This window comes from Quercus lobata, chromosome 8 (genome assembly GCF_001633185.2).
Source record: "Quercus lobata isolate SW786 chromosome 8, ValleyOak3.0 Primary Assembly, whole genome shotgun sequence".
NCBI classification, from domain to species: domain Eukaryota; kingdom Viridiplantae; phylum Streptophyta; class Magnoliopsida; order Fagales; family Fagaceae; genus Quercus; species Quercus lobata.
Window position 1 is genome coordinate 10,451,434 of NC_044911.1, and position 15,070 is coordinate 10,466,503.

A 15,070-nucleotide genomic window follows, 5' to 3' on the forward strand; every position below is an offset into this window, starting at 1 on the left:
TTATAAGAAACTTAATACACTTCAAATAAAAAGTTTATCAAATGAAAATATGTTCACTTATCCCATTTTAAGGTACAAGTATATTTTAGAAATGTTAATAATCTTCTAATAAAAAGTTTCTCAAATGAAAATATGTTCACTTATTTTTATTAAATACTTCTCAAAAAAGAAAAAAATTTATTAGATTAAAATGATAAAAATGCCCTCTATTTATTTTGAAGATTTTTTTATTTTATTTTCTTCAATTGAGTTGGAAAATTTACACGTCTTAGTGGTGGGGCCCACATGTTAGTTAAAGTAAAGATATTGACATTAGTCCTATAAGACACATGAGACTTACGTATCAATAAGACACGAAAGGGTATCACATGTTTGGGGTGTGTGTGACATCTCTATTAGAATCTGAGAGAGATGGCATATACACCAAAATATAAACAATATACATAATTTTTCGTAAGACACAACATGGTATACCATGAAACATAGTGGGACCCACATATAGTGAGAAATGGGTCATGAAAGAATGGGCATAGAAATTTTTTTTTTGGAACTAGATTTTTCCCTCTAATAAGCTGTCCAAAATAAAAATTTCCCCCAAATTCAAAACTGAGCTCTTCTTCCTGTTTCTTTCATGGCGGGATACGATCCTCCCTCGTTCTCCCTAGGACTCGATCTGGGTCTCGATTCGGAGCCCCAAATAGCTCCGGACAAACACCCGACCCAAACACTGGCTCCCCATGACGAAGATTTCGGACCTGAGGTCATGGATTCGGATCCTGAATCCCGGCCTGAACCGCCCAGGATCCTCAAGCGCCTCAGGCGAGGTCCCACCACCACCCCGACCACCAAAACGCCGTCGCCTCGTGCCGTTGACGATGACATTGAAGATTTCTCCTCAGAAGACGATTTTCTTAAAGGTAATAATCAAGTGCCATTTTTCTTTGTGTTTGTGTGTTCTTTTGTTAGGGTTTATTTTGATTTTGAATTTGATTACCCAGTAAAGTAATTTTGTTTAGCTTAATTGTTCTGTTATTTTATATGAATATGATTTGTGATTTGTTGGTTCACATTTCAGTGCTATGATTTTGTGGAGACCGATTTAGTTAAAGAAAAAATAAACTTTGAATTTGGCTTTGAACTAAAATCAACTTCTTTTGTGAGTGATACTTGAGAATTTGTGGTGGTGAGACTGTAAATGTTAGGTTGGGTCCATAACCACAAAAAAAAAGGGTGAAAATATACCATTGGGTCCCTAAAATTTGAGTCAGATTATATTTTATTCAATGAGATTTGAAAAGTTCATTTTTAGTCCTCAAAAAATTGTGAGATTTATAGAGTTTTAATAATGGAGCTCATGTGGGTTTGCTGAATTTTTTCTACGTAAGCAAGAAAGACTAACTTGATATGTTTGCAATCTTTTGAGGACTAGAATGTTTTGAATTTCGGGGACTACAATAGAACCTAACCTAAATTTTAGGGTCCAAACATTGTATATTTGCCAAAAAAATGACATACCTAAGACCCTTAATTGTTGCTTAGGTACTTCCTTTGATGATGTTTTATGCAGTTTGAATGCTGTCTGTTCACAAGATTATCAATGTGGTCACCAGTCATTTCTAAGACATCTTTTATGATCGGCTTTCTGTGATGTGATATTCTTTCCTTAAAGGTAGTAGCTTCCTTATATCCTGAACTAAGTCAATTGATTTATAATAGGAGGTTTGTGTTTAACAGATAGCTGATTAGCAATGTTGGATTTACACTGGTTTTCTTATTCTGGTTAGGTGCTCCTTTAAGGATGCTGAATCTCTTCTCAATCATAATATGTCATTTTATAGGAATAATTATTGCGTAGTCATTGAAGTTAATCTTAAGTTATAATTATTGAAAAACAGAAATGAATCTTAAGTTATATTTTTCACTCTCCATTTTTGGTTGGCCTTTTTTATTATCAAGAAATGATAACTTGAGTTTGAATGTTTTTTTAGTTCTGCTGCTAGACTAATCTTACTAAATTTGTGGCAGATGCACATCCACCATCACAGTACCAATCTATGTATAGCAGTTCAAAGATCCCATTGCATGGAAGTGGGGTCTTAACCACTAAATCATCTAGCCAGTTAAACACAAGGAAAAGGAAACAGGTTTCTGATACCTCAGCTTCTGCGAGTTTGGAGACGAACCGCAGTGAGTTAATATTCCCAAGATTAACTCAGAGTCCTCTTCGAATGTTCCAGTTAATTGATTCTGACTCTGATGATCTGCCTAGTTGTGACAATGTAAGCGGAGAAGTTCGTAAAATTGGTCAGTTCTCAACAGGACGACAATCTAACTCTGACCATTCTGCAACTTTGAGTGAACAAAAGAGAAAAGAGTCAGCTAACATAAATCAAACTGAGGATTTATGGAAAGATTTCTGTCCAACAAAGAGTTTTGGCATTCCAACACCTGCTTTTGACGAGGTTTGTGAAGAATACTTCCAATCTTTGAAGGATAAGAATGTACCCCAGAGACCGAGTTATGTAGGTTCTAGTAACAATGATGGCCATCACGGTAACATCCAAAATGATGAACAAGTATGGGATTCAGATGACCCCCTTCCTCCTGCTCATCACTATTTTTTCCATCATGATCCAAGGATTCAGAACTTAGTCCGCAATCGCTTACCCAACTTTTCTCCACTTGGTGTCATTAACAACAGAAAATATCAGCAGCCTAATGCATCAGCTATTGATTACATGTATATTGCTTTCCATTTCTTCTATTTCTGTTGCTCTTGTATTTTATCAACTTTATTGCTTGTTATATCATAGTATGTCCTTATTGGTGCTTCAGGAGACAATTTAACAATGAAGAAGCTTCTAAACGGCAGGCAACTCAGAAACTGAATGTTGAGAAAAGCAGCACAAGGGGAAGAAATAAATTGAAAAAATCAAATACTGAAGATGTCGTGCTTGCTTCTGGAGGCTGGATGGACCCCAAACAGAATGCAACTCAGAAAATCAATATAAACAGGTCAACAAAGGGTAGAAGTAAATCAAGAAAATCACATGCCAAAGAAGTTTCACAAGCTCCTGGAAGTTGGGTGGAACCAAAAAGCCATGCTAGGACACCAAAGGATGCTGGCAAAAGACGGGTTCAAGCAAATGGCGAGTCTGCAGGTCATTGGTTTACAAACTCAGATGGAAGGAAGGTGTGTTAAATTACTATTGTCTTGTTGATTTGAATGAATTTTATTAGGTTTATGGTTAGTTGCAGATTGGTTTCATGTATTTGCTCAGTCACTTGATGTTTGTCCACATAACCAATATGAAAGTCCTGCAAGTTGATTGAGTATAGGCGGGTTGTTAATGATGCTGTTATTATAATTGAAATCTTGTCGGTAATGATGTTTTCCTGTCAACAATAGAGACCCTGCACTGTCATATAATTACATCTAACATAGAACACAAGATTAGGTTTTTGTGAAATTGTTATGGATGGCTTCATTTTACTTGGTGGTTGGATATTTTGTTTTCCTTTTACATTTGTATAGGAAATAATTGCACACATTGCTGCAGGCATTTTCTTGGCTGTGAACTTGTGAAAATCCTTTCTAGTTGGGTAAATATCAAACCACACTTGGACCTGTTAAACTGTGTTACTATGGTTCACATACCCCACAGAAACATGTTCTTAAACAATTAGCATTTGCTTGGCTACCCCCATATGATCTAATATTCAAACATGTTCTTAAACATCAATCTCCTGGACTTTGATAATTTACAGGCTGATGCTAACCTTTACATTCCACTGCAGGTTTATATCAATAGAAGTGGGCAGGAATTGACAGGTCAAAGTGCTTATAGGCAATACCGGAAGGTACATCTAAATACCCCTACATTCATGATTTTGGTTTTCACCTAATGTCAGTTAAATTTACATTGAATATACTTGGTCACAGGAGAGTGGAGCAGGGGGGTTTAGGAAGTCAAAAAAGAAAGCTAGCACCAAGAAGCGAAAAGGCTGAAGCACGACGCTCAAGGATTTTATCCATTTATTAGTTGCAACTTGTAGAATGTACTTGGAGGACTTGCATTGTAAGTGGTTCTAGTCATGAAATCCCTACTTCACTGTAGAAAATCGTAAAATGTAAAACTGCCTTTTACTGGAAAATTGCTTCACAATCTAAATATATTTGAGATGTGTGCCAAAAAACCACATTCTTAGATTCTTACTAAATAACATTCATTTACTCTACACCAAACCATAGAGTGAGAAATCTGTTTGGCACTAGTGAAACCACACCGAGTTGATAGGAAACGGCAGATTTTTATGTTAGCAGTGGTGATTGGCCGATGATTATTACATTGACTACCTTCCCCTCCCCGCTATCCTTTCTCAAAAAAAGAAAAAAAAAAAAATAGTGCCATTTTTGCAAAATCCATGTACATCATGACGAATTGTAAAAATGCCATGTTACAACCAAAACCCATAGCCAAAATCAAACCCACAGACAAAATCAAACACCAAACCACCATTTCAACCACAACCCATAGTCACAACCAAACCCACAAACAAAATAAAAAACCAAACCACCGACATAGCCATCAAATCCATAACCATCAAACCACCACCAAACCCATAGGAAAAAAAAAAAAAAAAAATTCAAACACCACTACCACTAGCATAGCCATATAAAGAGGAGAGGGAAGAGATAGAGATCAGCGGAAGGGGTGGAGAGCTGGGTTGGCGAGGTGGGTTTGGGGTGGCTGGGCAGGTGAGATCGGCGAGGTTGAGAGGAGATCGGTGAGATGGGTCGGCATAGGGGGTGGGTCGGAGCAGGGCTGGTGGCTCAGCAGAGAGTGAGTCTGAACTAGCAGCTAGGTTGGCGGTGGAGGAAGAAGAGAGAGAATAAGGAAGAGAGGCCGAGTGAGTTTGAGGAGAGAGGCAATGGGACGAATGAGAAAGAAGAGTAAAAAAAATAAATTTTTAAATATTACTACAAGGGTGAACACACAAATATAAATTTATTTTTTATTTTTTACATTTGAGTTACAGTGCACAGCCAAATGTAGCTGTGTACTGTAGCTGAGAAGCCAAATTTTTTGGCTATGTCTCCACCAATGCTATTACTATTAGAGGGCTTACCTTTTCAATGCTTAATAAATGGTTTACTTGAGAGGTGAAGTCAAGATGACAGAGTTATTGAGGGAAGTAAAAGATTTGATAGTTGGATGTTAAATTTCTATGAGATGTTGATAGTTCTTAGAGGCATAGCTTTTATTTGGAAATGTAATTGGCATGTAGCATTTATTTTGATTTTTTTGGATTAAAAAAATAAAATAACAAAATCAACAGCTTGTTCGATGGCTACGACATCACCATTTATTCCAAGAAATTGCTATTATTTTGTAGTTATTTCATGCCACTGATAATTTCACACTTCTAAGGAATTGGCTAACAGCTGTTAGAATATAGAATATTAACCTCTCAAATTCTCAATGATCTGCACAAGAAGAAATTCACTTTTTGAAGGGATCGATCAAAATTTGGTACAAATAATTTCAATTGTTCTATAATAAAAAAAACAAATTCAGAAGAAACTTAAGCAGCATATTTTAAGTAATAATTAACTCTTTAACATTCAGCTAAAAATATAGAAAGCAACTCTTGAATATTACCATGAACAATAGTTTACGTTAATTTTTTTTTAACTTGGAAAATATTTATAGAAAGAAAAACCAGCAACTATGAACTGGCTACAATTAAAGCAGAAACTAGGTCTTGCTGCACAGAAACTACAAAAGAAGCGGGACCCATTGACTCAATGCAACATAATATACGTCTACTTAACTATAGAACAAAACGGCATATATACTGTATACATTTCAATTTCACGCCAAAATAATCTCTTTAGAATTCTCTAGCACCACCTAGGTTCGATCCAGCCACATCGCAACTTTTCCCTTGAGCTATAAAAGTCGACATCCTTATCCTCAAAGGAATGAAACTTCTTAGTCTCTAGTGAGAAGAAGACCATGCTTTGTCCACAGAATATAGGAAAGTAAATTTTGTTTTCCATTCCAGGAATTTTTGCTTTTACGGAAAAGGATGATGAACAACTCAAATAAAACATATGATTCCCCAAATTTGCAACTCTAATCCAGGTCCTTTTAGATTCGTTCAATTTGAAAACCTGTACCCATTTTCTCATATTACCCACAAATACTGAAAAGAGCTCGCCATCACATTCCACTAGATAATTCTGGTCATAACCACTCATGCATGGTGGTTTAGGTTTAGTAAGAACTTCCCAAGTATTCTCACCATCATCATTTAACTTCAAAATTCCTAGGTTTCCTTTTTGACCCAAACAATAAAATGCTCCTCTGTAGAAAATCGGGCTATTGTTATTAAAGGAAAAGTCTGCATCACTAAACTCATTTTCATGCCAATGGTCTAGGTCCAAGTCCAGGTCCTGCCCCAAGCTAGAAGAGTACTCTACAACAAACTTTGCATCAAATTCACACTTACTCAAATTAACAACCACGCATTCTGAAGAGGGTGGGGAGGAAGAGAAGCCAATGCAAGAGAAATCCAGAGCTCTACCCATATTCTCTGCCAGCGGTAGAATGGCTTGTGTGAATGGATTGAAAAAGAAAGTTAATGTTTCACCAAAAAAGAAATGTGATTTTTCAGCTACAACTATTAGCAACCAACCATCCTTTGAGCCGCAAATTATACCTCCTTTTAGTACTTGTGGCAAGTTGATGATATACTTGTCACCATGTTTTGGGTCAATGAAAGCACAAACACTTTTGTTCTCAAAAAACACCAGCCATGGAGATAATAAAGAAGGGTTTTCCACTTTCTCCATGGCAATCCTCCATTGGATCGGAGGTGCTGCAGAATGAAAGATTTTACAAGTAGCTCGAAAATGCAAATAATCAACTAAGATGAGACGCTCGGCAATCACTTTAACCATGTCAAAATGAAGGGTAGATATATCATTTGTGGACTCCATGTCCTTTAAATCATTCTCTGTTCCATAAACCTTCCCACTCTCTTGTTCTTCTGTATAACTTTTGTGCTCGTCTTCTTTTGGTGTATTTGTTAACCTATATAAGCACGAACTTATATCAGCAAGGAATAGAAGAGAAATAAATAGATAAAATCGACAAAATCTATATAGCAAATAAATCGATCAAAGTGTTCAAACATTCAGTAGATATAGATACCTTACAAAATTGCTATTAGTAATAAAAGCATGTGCAGTTTTTTTTATTAACAATACTACTTATCTGTTCCTTTTTGGATGTTTGTCAACTTTATGTAGTAAATTTGAAGTTCTTCCATTAGTAACCAAAGATTATTGACAAACAAGTATAGATTTTGATATATATATATATATATATATATAACTTTTTTCCAATTATGATTTTCAATGTGCAAAAGTATAGATGTTGACAAACAATTAGAAGTTTCGCAAGTGAACAATTACCTGAGACGAGGCATAATCCAAACCGGACAAGATCGCTGTAGTCTTGGTAGATTTAGAAAAGTTGAGGAAATCGAAATTGTTCCATCTTCTATGTTGTACGAGTACAATTTTTTGCAAGTATCATCACCATGTAAAGTAAAATATACACGATTTGCCACATCTGGGTCAATTACAGGGATGGAAAACGCTTGCTGATCAGCCCTGTCCAAAGGCAAAAAAAATGCCCGGTCCTTGGCAGTTTCTACCTGTACCCATTCTTTGTTAGAAAAATTTAATCTATGGATCCCAATTGCTAAAACGCCTGTCAAACTTTCATCCTTATACTGTATTTCAACTGTGAATAGATCGCCACAAGATTCCATCAAGTGCACGTGTTTCGAACGAGCTGACCGTAGAAAGACATTTAGGGGCTCGATTTTAAGGCCGTCCCGATGAATTTCATGAATTTTTACAAGCTTCCTGCAGCAATCATGATAATTTCCAAACGGTGTCCATACTGCATACAAATTACCATCGCAGCAAACAGGGCTCACTAGTAGATTAGGCAGTGTCGGCTCCATCGTTTCTTCCGCCAGTCCTACCTCCTTTATGGTTCGTTTCAGCTCATCATAATAGCATAACTCGGTCCATTCTTCATCGCCAAGTTCACAGTATAAGATATTGTTCGTAAGGTGAAAAAATAAGATGACCTTGCAACCTGGTTCGCTTGGAGGAGACGTCAAGATGCAATCTCTAATAGTTACTTCGGGCATGCGCGGAAGTGTTATTTCCTCCATAGTTACAGGATTCCACAATATGAGGCACAAATCTCTACCCAAATATAAACACCAACCGTGACAATTAGCCCATAAATACCTATTCCGCAACGCTGGGATTCTACGTATGCATGTTTCATTGGGATTTGATATGCTGCAAAATAACTGCCTGTTATTGTTATCGCCAAAGGAATAAACAAGCCAAGGATAGGGTTCAGGCGGAGGCGGACGATGCTGTTCTTCCTTCTTTGCTGCCGATTTCTTCTTCATGATGAAAAGTAGACTTGCAAATTAAGGGTCAAGAATTTAAAGAGTTCAAACTGAATGGTGTTTGAGTTTGAAAGACTCGAAGTCCTTGTTTATATAGGCCGGATCTAGAGTCCTAGAACTTGAAGGATTCGGATTCCCTTCTGTTCTAGGAAAACAAGGATCTCTCATGAACTAGGGCGTGTTACCCAAGTTGTTTTGTCCTTACTAGCTATTATATGAGATTACATAATCAAACTCCATAGGGCGGCTTTTCTATAAATAAATTAAAAAAACTTAATTGTGGGTGGCTCAACCATGCATGACTAAAATAAAATATATTAGGGTATGTTTGGAAACTTTTATTTTTTGTCTAGTTTTTGTTTTCAAAAATAATTTTTTATTTTATTTTTGACTAAAACACTTATTTGATAATTTAAAATAGACAGAAAACAAAAACTAATTTCAAAACTCAATTTGTGAAGAAACTGAAAATATGCAAAAGACTGTTTTCAGTTTCAATTATCAAAAGTCAATGAAAATATACATTTAATTTAATGAATTTGTGTCATTCTAGTAACAACATACTTCAATATATATATATATATATATTTTTTTTTTTAAATTAAAATTTCAACTAACCAAACATATTTTTTATTTCAAAAATACAAGAAAATTATTTTTTGTTTATAATATTGCAAAAAAATGTTTTAGAAAAAGTATTGCCAAAAAAAAATTAAAAAGTAAGATTTCTCACCTAGCCAAAAAAAAAAAAAAAAAAAAAAAAAAATTATTGGCCAATAAAATATTTTGTTTATTTGTCTTACATTATAAAAAATTTAATCGCTGCCTAAAAATTTTAAAATTTAATATTTATTTTGATAGTAATTGTTTAGATGTACTTTTAGAAATAAAATTTTTAAAATACATTTTATATAAGTAGATGAAAATAGCCCAATTAACGTACTAAATTATATAAAAACATTAGATTCTTTTTCAATTGCATGTATTACTTATAAAATATCAACTAACAATACATTTTTGTGAAAGTAAAAAAAAAAATTTATCCAAAAAAAAATTAATTAAATTCTATTTAAGATATGTCCCAAGAAAGATTAAGTAAATTAAGTACGATACCAATTGAAGGGTTTGGCTTACCTTCAGTACTTTTTATATATAGAATCTCATTTTGTCTAAATACGAAATTGTCACATCACCCACTAATTACTAAATAAAAAGTGGAGATTAAAATTCACTACCACTTCCCATTATATATTTAAAATAAAAGAGATGTCCAGTTGAAAAAAGTACTAGAAATATAAGCCAAACCCCCAATTGAAAAGAAAATTTTAGTGAAACTATGTGGAAAAAAATTATTTTTACCATTAATTACGTTAGCTTTTTCCATCCATTATTTAAAAGTAAAGATTATTTTGATACAATACTCAAAGGTTAGGACTAAACTAACATATGTGGCTGGTTGGGGACCAAATTGACATATATCCTAAAAATTAGGGAACACCTATGTAATTTAACCAAGAAAATATCATATAAAGAGTTAGTTATTAAGACTATTAAATGATTTGCTTTTATAACCCATATAAAATATTATGTTACTTTTCATGAATATCTAGATAAATTAAATATATTTAAATTAAAAGGAGGACACGAAAAAAAAAAGGAGGGGGGGGGGGGGGGAAGTAGAGCTCTCATTCTCACCCCAAATCATCTCGATCTCCTTTTCACATCTCATTCATTCTTATAATTAAGGCACCTATAATTGACATGCCTCCCTTCATATAGCTTTTTAAAAATTTAAAAAAAAAAAAATCATCTCTTTAAGTAATGAGTTTCACTTCATATTGCTGACATGGTTAACTTGATGTGGGGAAAAAAAAGTAGTCCAACAAAAACACGAAATTATATATGGAAGTTTTTTATTTACAAAAAAAAAAAAAAAAGAGTTCCACAATGGAGGCAAGGTCGTGCAATTTTGAGAGTGAATTTGGTAAGGATATAGGCAGAGGAAGGAGACTTTCATGGCATGTTAAAAACTTATGGATAGAACTCATCCTTGAAAACTGGCTTGCAAGGGAAAGTTGCCTAAGAGCTTATAAACACATGGTTAAGTTTACATTCAATTCATATGGAACATTATGATTATAAAATACAACCACTGTAACACCCCATAATTTGATACCAATTAAATGATTATACGTTAATTTTTAATGGAGGCCTATAATTAAAATGGATTAAATAAATTTGGGCCTAATGTATTAGAAAGAAGATAAATTCTATGGAATATGAAGCCCAAGTGAGGTGACATAAGTATATATGGGCCTTGAAAACCCTAGTCTTTTTCCTCCTAGGTCACACGTGTTTTCTGATGGGATTTCTTTTTGCTTCAGCCGGCAATTGAATTTCTGCCTTTCTCCACTGTGGCGTTGGTGGGAGTCTTCAGGTATGATTTTTTCTCAAACTCAAGACTTAAAAAGTTTGTATGGTCAATAGCTTGCAATTGATTGGAACCTAGACTATCATTATACTAATAGAAAGGGTTTCCTATAATTGTATTATATTAGATAAAGACTTGGTCAATATGTCAGGCAAAGATGCAGACTTGAAATTAAGCCAAATAGAGTAATAAGTGTGGACTTGGTCACCATGTTAAAGTGTAAAGAATGCTTATGTTATTGCATTCACACTAGAGCCACAATTGTTGACCGGTTATTTTGCATTCACACTAGTTCAACGTGTAATAGATTTTGGGTCCTTGGAGTGATGATTTCAATATTATATTAGCTATTGGTTACTTAGCTGCACTGATCTAGTAGTTCTAAGTCCAACAATACGGCTGAAAAACTAAGAATAATAAATAAACTCTAACCGCTTGCCATGCTACACATGCTACCTCAAGTGTTGCCATGCTATTCCCTACTAAGCATGGTCCAAGCTTGATTGTTTACGTAGCTTTCACTTTGGTTTAATATATATATATATATATATATATGTAATATTAAGGTCAGTAGATGCCTAGCGGCATCAAGAGAGCATTCTAGCACTAGATTGATGGATTAAAGCAATCTCGCGTGGCCTTCAATGTTAAGTAGAATATATATAATTATATACATAATGGTTAGAGTCAATGGACATGTAGTGGCACCAAGAGGGAATGCTAAGCAACAAATTAAGACAATACGTGGTTTCCAATAGTAAATTTTATAGTTAAGTGAATTGATGGAGGATTTTGAATATATTGATATTGTTTAGGATAAATCCGTTTAAGTGTGAAAATAAATTTTGAAGTGGGAAATTGTGTATTGATGAACTTATTTTTGGTATTGCTAGGTTCTAATTCTACTGAATTGTTGTGATTCAAGAGAGGTTGATTTCCTTTATTTTTTGCAACTAAGAGGTAAGTGGTGTTTACTAATTTTGGGGGTTTTCCCAAAAGAGTGTTAATTATTAAACTATTTTATATGAAAGAATATGTATGATATTATATATATAAATGAATATTTTTCAAATGTTTGATGTGCACATTGGCTATTCGTTTTATGAAAAACTTGTGGGACAACCTAATTTTATTTAAACTTGTATGTGTGTATATGTTTTTATATTTTGAGAAGTATGAATGGATTATTTTGTGAGCATATTGAATATGTTTTGAAAACCTATGGCAAGTCGTGATTAGAAGCTCAGTATGATATTTAGTCCTTAGCAAGGGACAATCATGCTGCAGCTAGTCCTTAGCAAGGGACGGTCCCAAAAAGGGGACAGTGCACTTTTGATAGCTCCTTAGCAAGGGAGCATACTATTAAGGATCCAAAAGGAAGCTCCTTAGCAAGGGAGTGTACCTTTAGGTTCCAAAGGAGCCATCCTTGAGAAATGGGATGAAAGGAGGTTCCAGTCCCAAAAAGGGGATAGCACAACCCTGTCAACGGGGTGTAAACGTTGACCACGAGAAAAGCCTAGGGAATTGTTATGTGATGGTATCAATATATATATAATATGATGGCTCACAATATAGAGATATTATTTTCTTTTACATGAAATAATTGATGACAAAATATTGGTGAATTATAAGTTGTGAATCTGTTGAAAGAATTATCTATTTGAAAGGTGTGTTCCCACACCCCAATGTTAGTGAATTCCACTTATTGAGTTATCTCACCCCCCTTTATTTTCCCATTACAGATACATTAGGTGAATTACTGGAGTAGAGATTTTTGGGAGACAGAAGTTACAAACTATTTTTGTGGAATTAAGGATTTTATTATTATTTTATGGCATTAAACTTTGTATTGGAAAATTATTTTGAGGATATTTTGTATTTGGTGAATTAGAGCTCTGACTTTTGTAATCAGATTCAAGGTTGCTAGTTTCTTTTATTTAATATTTTTTGTGGATTATTCAGATTAAATAAACTTTTATTGCCTATGATTTTGGGGCGTTACAACCACGCTTCATAGCCGACAACCACGGTGGCTCACTCTAGCGACACTAACCCAATGGTAGCCCTTTCTCTTTTTGGTAGCTCCACTCAACTATCAGTATTTTTAATCTAGCCTCTAGGTTACCCCCCTTCGAGATCCAACTACAAAGTCAGAACTCATTTAATCTCATACTCAATGAGCTACACCCGATTACTCGGGGTGGTGGTTAGTTCTAATACCAAATATTAGGAATCTATGGGTAGAACTCACCCTTGAAAATCAGCTTGTAAGGGGAGGGTGCTCAAGAGCTTATAAACACATGTTTGAGCTTACACTTAATCCACGTGGGACATTAGGATCATAACATGGCATAAGAGATGTACAGAGGATATGATGTTGGTGTTGTTAGTAGGGTATGGGAGAACAATATGAGATGAGAGTTTCAAGAAAGTGAGGGAGCAAGGTGGCTCTATATTTTGCTCGAGAGTCCATATATATATATATATATATATATATATATATATATATTTCTTTACTAATTTAATTTACCCTTAAAAATATTTTTACATTCCCTAATTTAAATCTTGCATATCCTATAATCACATATAAGCAAGAACAGAGGCACATATAACATTGGAGGGGACATACCCCTGTCCCCCAAAACTATTGAAACCCCTTTGAAATGGTATATTGAATGTAGAAGTTGGGATTCTAAATGATTGGCCCCCTGAAAAATTTTAGCCCAAGTCCATTGTTAGTTTGTATTTTCTATCCTTTGAAATCTTGCAATAACCCCTTTAGAGTCCGTTTGCCCCACACCCCACTGTTGGTTTTTTTTTTTTTTTTTTTAACTTCAATTTTTATTCAAACTGAAAGTGCAGAGAGACAATCTCCCAAACAGGCAGAGTGGACAACTCTAGGGAGATTATCCTTATTAAAACAAAGTGACTCACTAGAAGCAAGAGATAATTTTGCTGTGACATGGGCTGCAGAATTACTCTCCCTTTTAACCCAATGAAAACAACACTGAACAAAATCTACTTTAAGATTTAAAATACTACAAACTATATTAGCAATAGACCAGTCTGGAATAACATCTTCAGAGGATAGGGGGTCAAAACATTGCTTTGCATCTCCTTCAATAATGATATGTGACCATCTTTCTTGGATTGCTAGCTAGGCAGCCCACAATATTGCATTGGCTTCAGCTACAATAGGAGGACAAGGATGGTGGGTCTTGGACCAGGCTTTGGATACTATGCCCTTGTCATCTCTAGCAACAACTACGAGGGCAGAAGAAGACTCAGCTACAGCTGCATCAACATTAAGCTTTATCCATCCTGGAGGAGGGGGCTCCCATCTAAATACCACCGGTGTAGCAGAGGGCTTTTCTGATTCCAACAAGGTTGAAAATTCAAGGAACTTGAAGTTTATCCTCTTGATGGAGTTTGGAATGTCAACCTGTCCCTCCTGAAAAGAAACTTGGTTTCTAAGATGCCAGATTTCATCAAGAACTAAAGCCATGTTAAGGGGAATGAGTCATTGGTCTTCAAAAGGGCATAAAGCTTGAGAAGGGTCCAAAATTAGCTTGATGATGTCCATGCATGCAGACATATGGTGCTTATCAGCCTTGAAACCCCAACAGCTAGAGTGCCAAATTGCTTTGGCAACTGGGCATCCAAAGAATAGATGGCAACAAGTCTCCACTTCGAAACCACAAAGGAGACAAGAGGGGTCATTAATATTGATTCTTTTGAGCAGATTGTCCTTTGTTGGTAAGGAGTTAGTGCCAATCCTCCAAATAAACATTTTGACTCTCTCTGGCAACCTGAGCCTCCACAGTTTCTTCTAATTGACTTCTGTTTGGGGGGTGGGGGTGGCGGAATTTGGGTTATGAGTTGGTATGCCGATTTTACAAAGAACTTTTCGTTGGGGTTTTGTAGCCAAATAAGCTTGTCTGGTCTAGAGGTGGTGGAAAGGTGTATGGAGAGTATGGCCTTGGTAGATTCGGGGTCAAACAAGTCCATAATGATGTTGGTTTTCCAAGCAAAGGATTCTTGGTCAATGAGCTGAGAGACCATAAGGGGGGTCTGTTCTACATTACCATGCTTGGGCAGAGGCTTGAAACCATTAATCCATGGCACCCATGG

At 35.3% G+C, this 15,070-nt stretch overlaps 2 protein-coding genes across 2 annotated transcripts; one reads left to right on the plus strand and one right to left on the minus strand.

Annotated features, from left to right (window-relative positions):
• Positions 1 to 269: 269 nt before the first annotated feature.
• On the plus strand, positions 270 to 4,181 carry LOC115958295. Its single transcript, XM_031076699.1, has 5 exons — positions 270 to 917; positions 2,026 to 2,740; positions 2,836 to 3,193; positions 3,799 to 3,861; positions 3,944 to 4,181. Exons 1-5 carry the CDS (start codon positions 632 to 634, stop codon positions 4,007 to 4,009), a joined length of 1,488 nt encoding a protein of 495 aa, XP_030932559.1. The 5' UTR covers positions 270 to 631; the 3' UTR covers positions 4,010 to 4,181.
• A 9,915-nt stretch (positions 4,182 to 14,096) lies between these two features.
• On the minus strand, positions 14,097 to 14,444 carry LOC115956335. The gene has a single exon (XM_031074747.1). The coding sequence runs from the start codon at positions 14,442 to 14,444 to the stop codon at positions 14,097 to 14,099; it is 348 nt and encodes a 115-aa protein (XP_030930607.1).
• Positions 14,445 to 15,070: the final 626 nt, after the last annotated feature.

Coding starts and splice junctions, on each gene's coding strand:
- LOC115958295 (XM_031076699.1), top strand. CDS start 632: ATGGCGGGATACGATCCTCCCTCGTTCTCCCTAGGACTCGATCTGGGT. Junction 918..2,025: donor AGAAGACGATTTTCTTAAAG/GTAATAATCAAG, acceptor AATTTGTGGCAG/ATGCACATCCACCATCACAG. Junction 3,862..3,943: donor CTTATAGGCAATACCGGAAG/GTACATCTAAAT, acceptor ACTTGGTCACAG/GAGAGTGGAGCAGGGGGGTT.
- LOC115956335 (XM_031074747.1), bottom strand. CDS start 14,444: ATGGCTTTAGTTCTTGATGAAATCTGGCATCTTAGAAACCAAGTTTCT.